This window comes from Eimeria mitis, genomic scaffold (genome assembly GCF_000499745.2).
Source record: "Eimeria mitis Houghton genomic scaffold, Emh_scaff2099, whole genome shotgun sequence".
Lineage (NCBI taxonomy): Eukaryota > Apicomplexa > Conoidasida > Eucoccidiorida > Eimeriidae > Eimeria > Eimeria mitis.
Window position 1 is genome coordinate 3,553 of NW_013570422.1, and position 236 is coordinate 3,788.

General features: G+C 64.8%; 1 protein-coding gene across 1 annotated transcript in view; it reads right to left on the reverse strand.

Moving 5' to 3' along the window:
• EMH_0048630 (uncharacterized protein) overlaps positions 1-236 on the reverse strand; it is a gene marked incomplete at both ends in the record, with an annotated part of 6,000 nt that overhangs the window by 536 nt on the left and 5,228 nt on the right. Inside the window, one exon of the mRNA XM_013496422.1 lies at positions 1-234. Coding sequence (XP_013351876.1) covers positions 1-234 — 234 coding nt within the window. The remainder of the gene's footprint in view (positions 235-236) is intronic.

Consider the following 236-nt stretch of genomic DNA (forward strand, 5'->3'; position numbering starts at 1 on the left):
AGCAGCAGCTGGCGAACTGCTGCTGGGGGAGGTGGCCCAGGGGGGCCCCCCCACTGCGTCTCTTGTTGGGGGGCCCTCCTGCATGCATCCTTGCTGCGGTGATGAGACCTGCTGCTGCTGCTGCTGCTGCTGCTGCTGTTGCTGCTGCTGCTGCTGCTGCGGTGCAGCAGCAGGAAAGAAAGATGAGATAGGTGTAGAAGGCAGACAGAAGGGGGGGGCCCCTGCTGCTGCTGCTG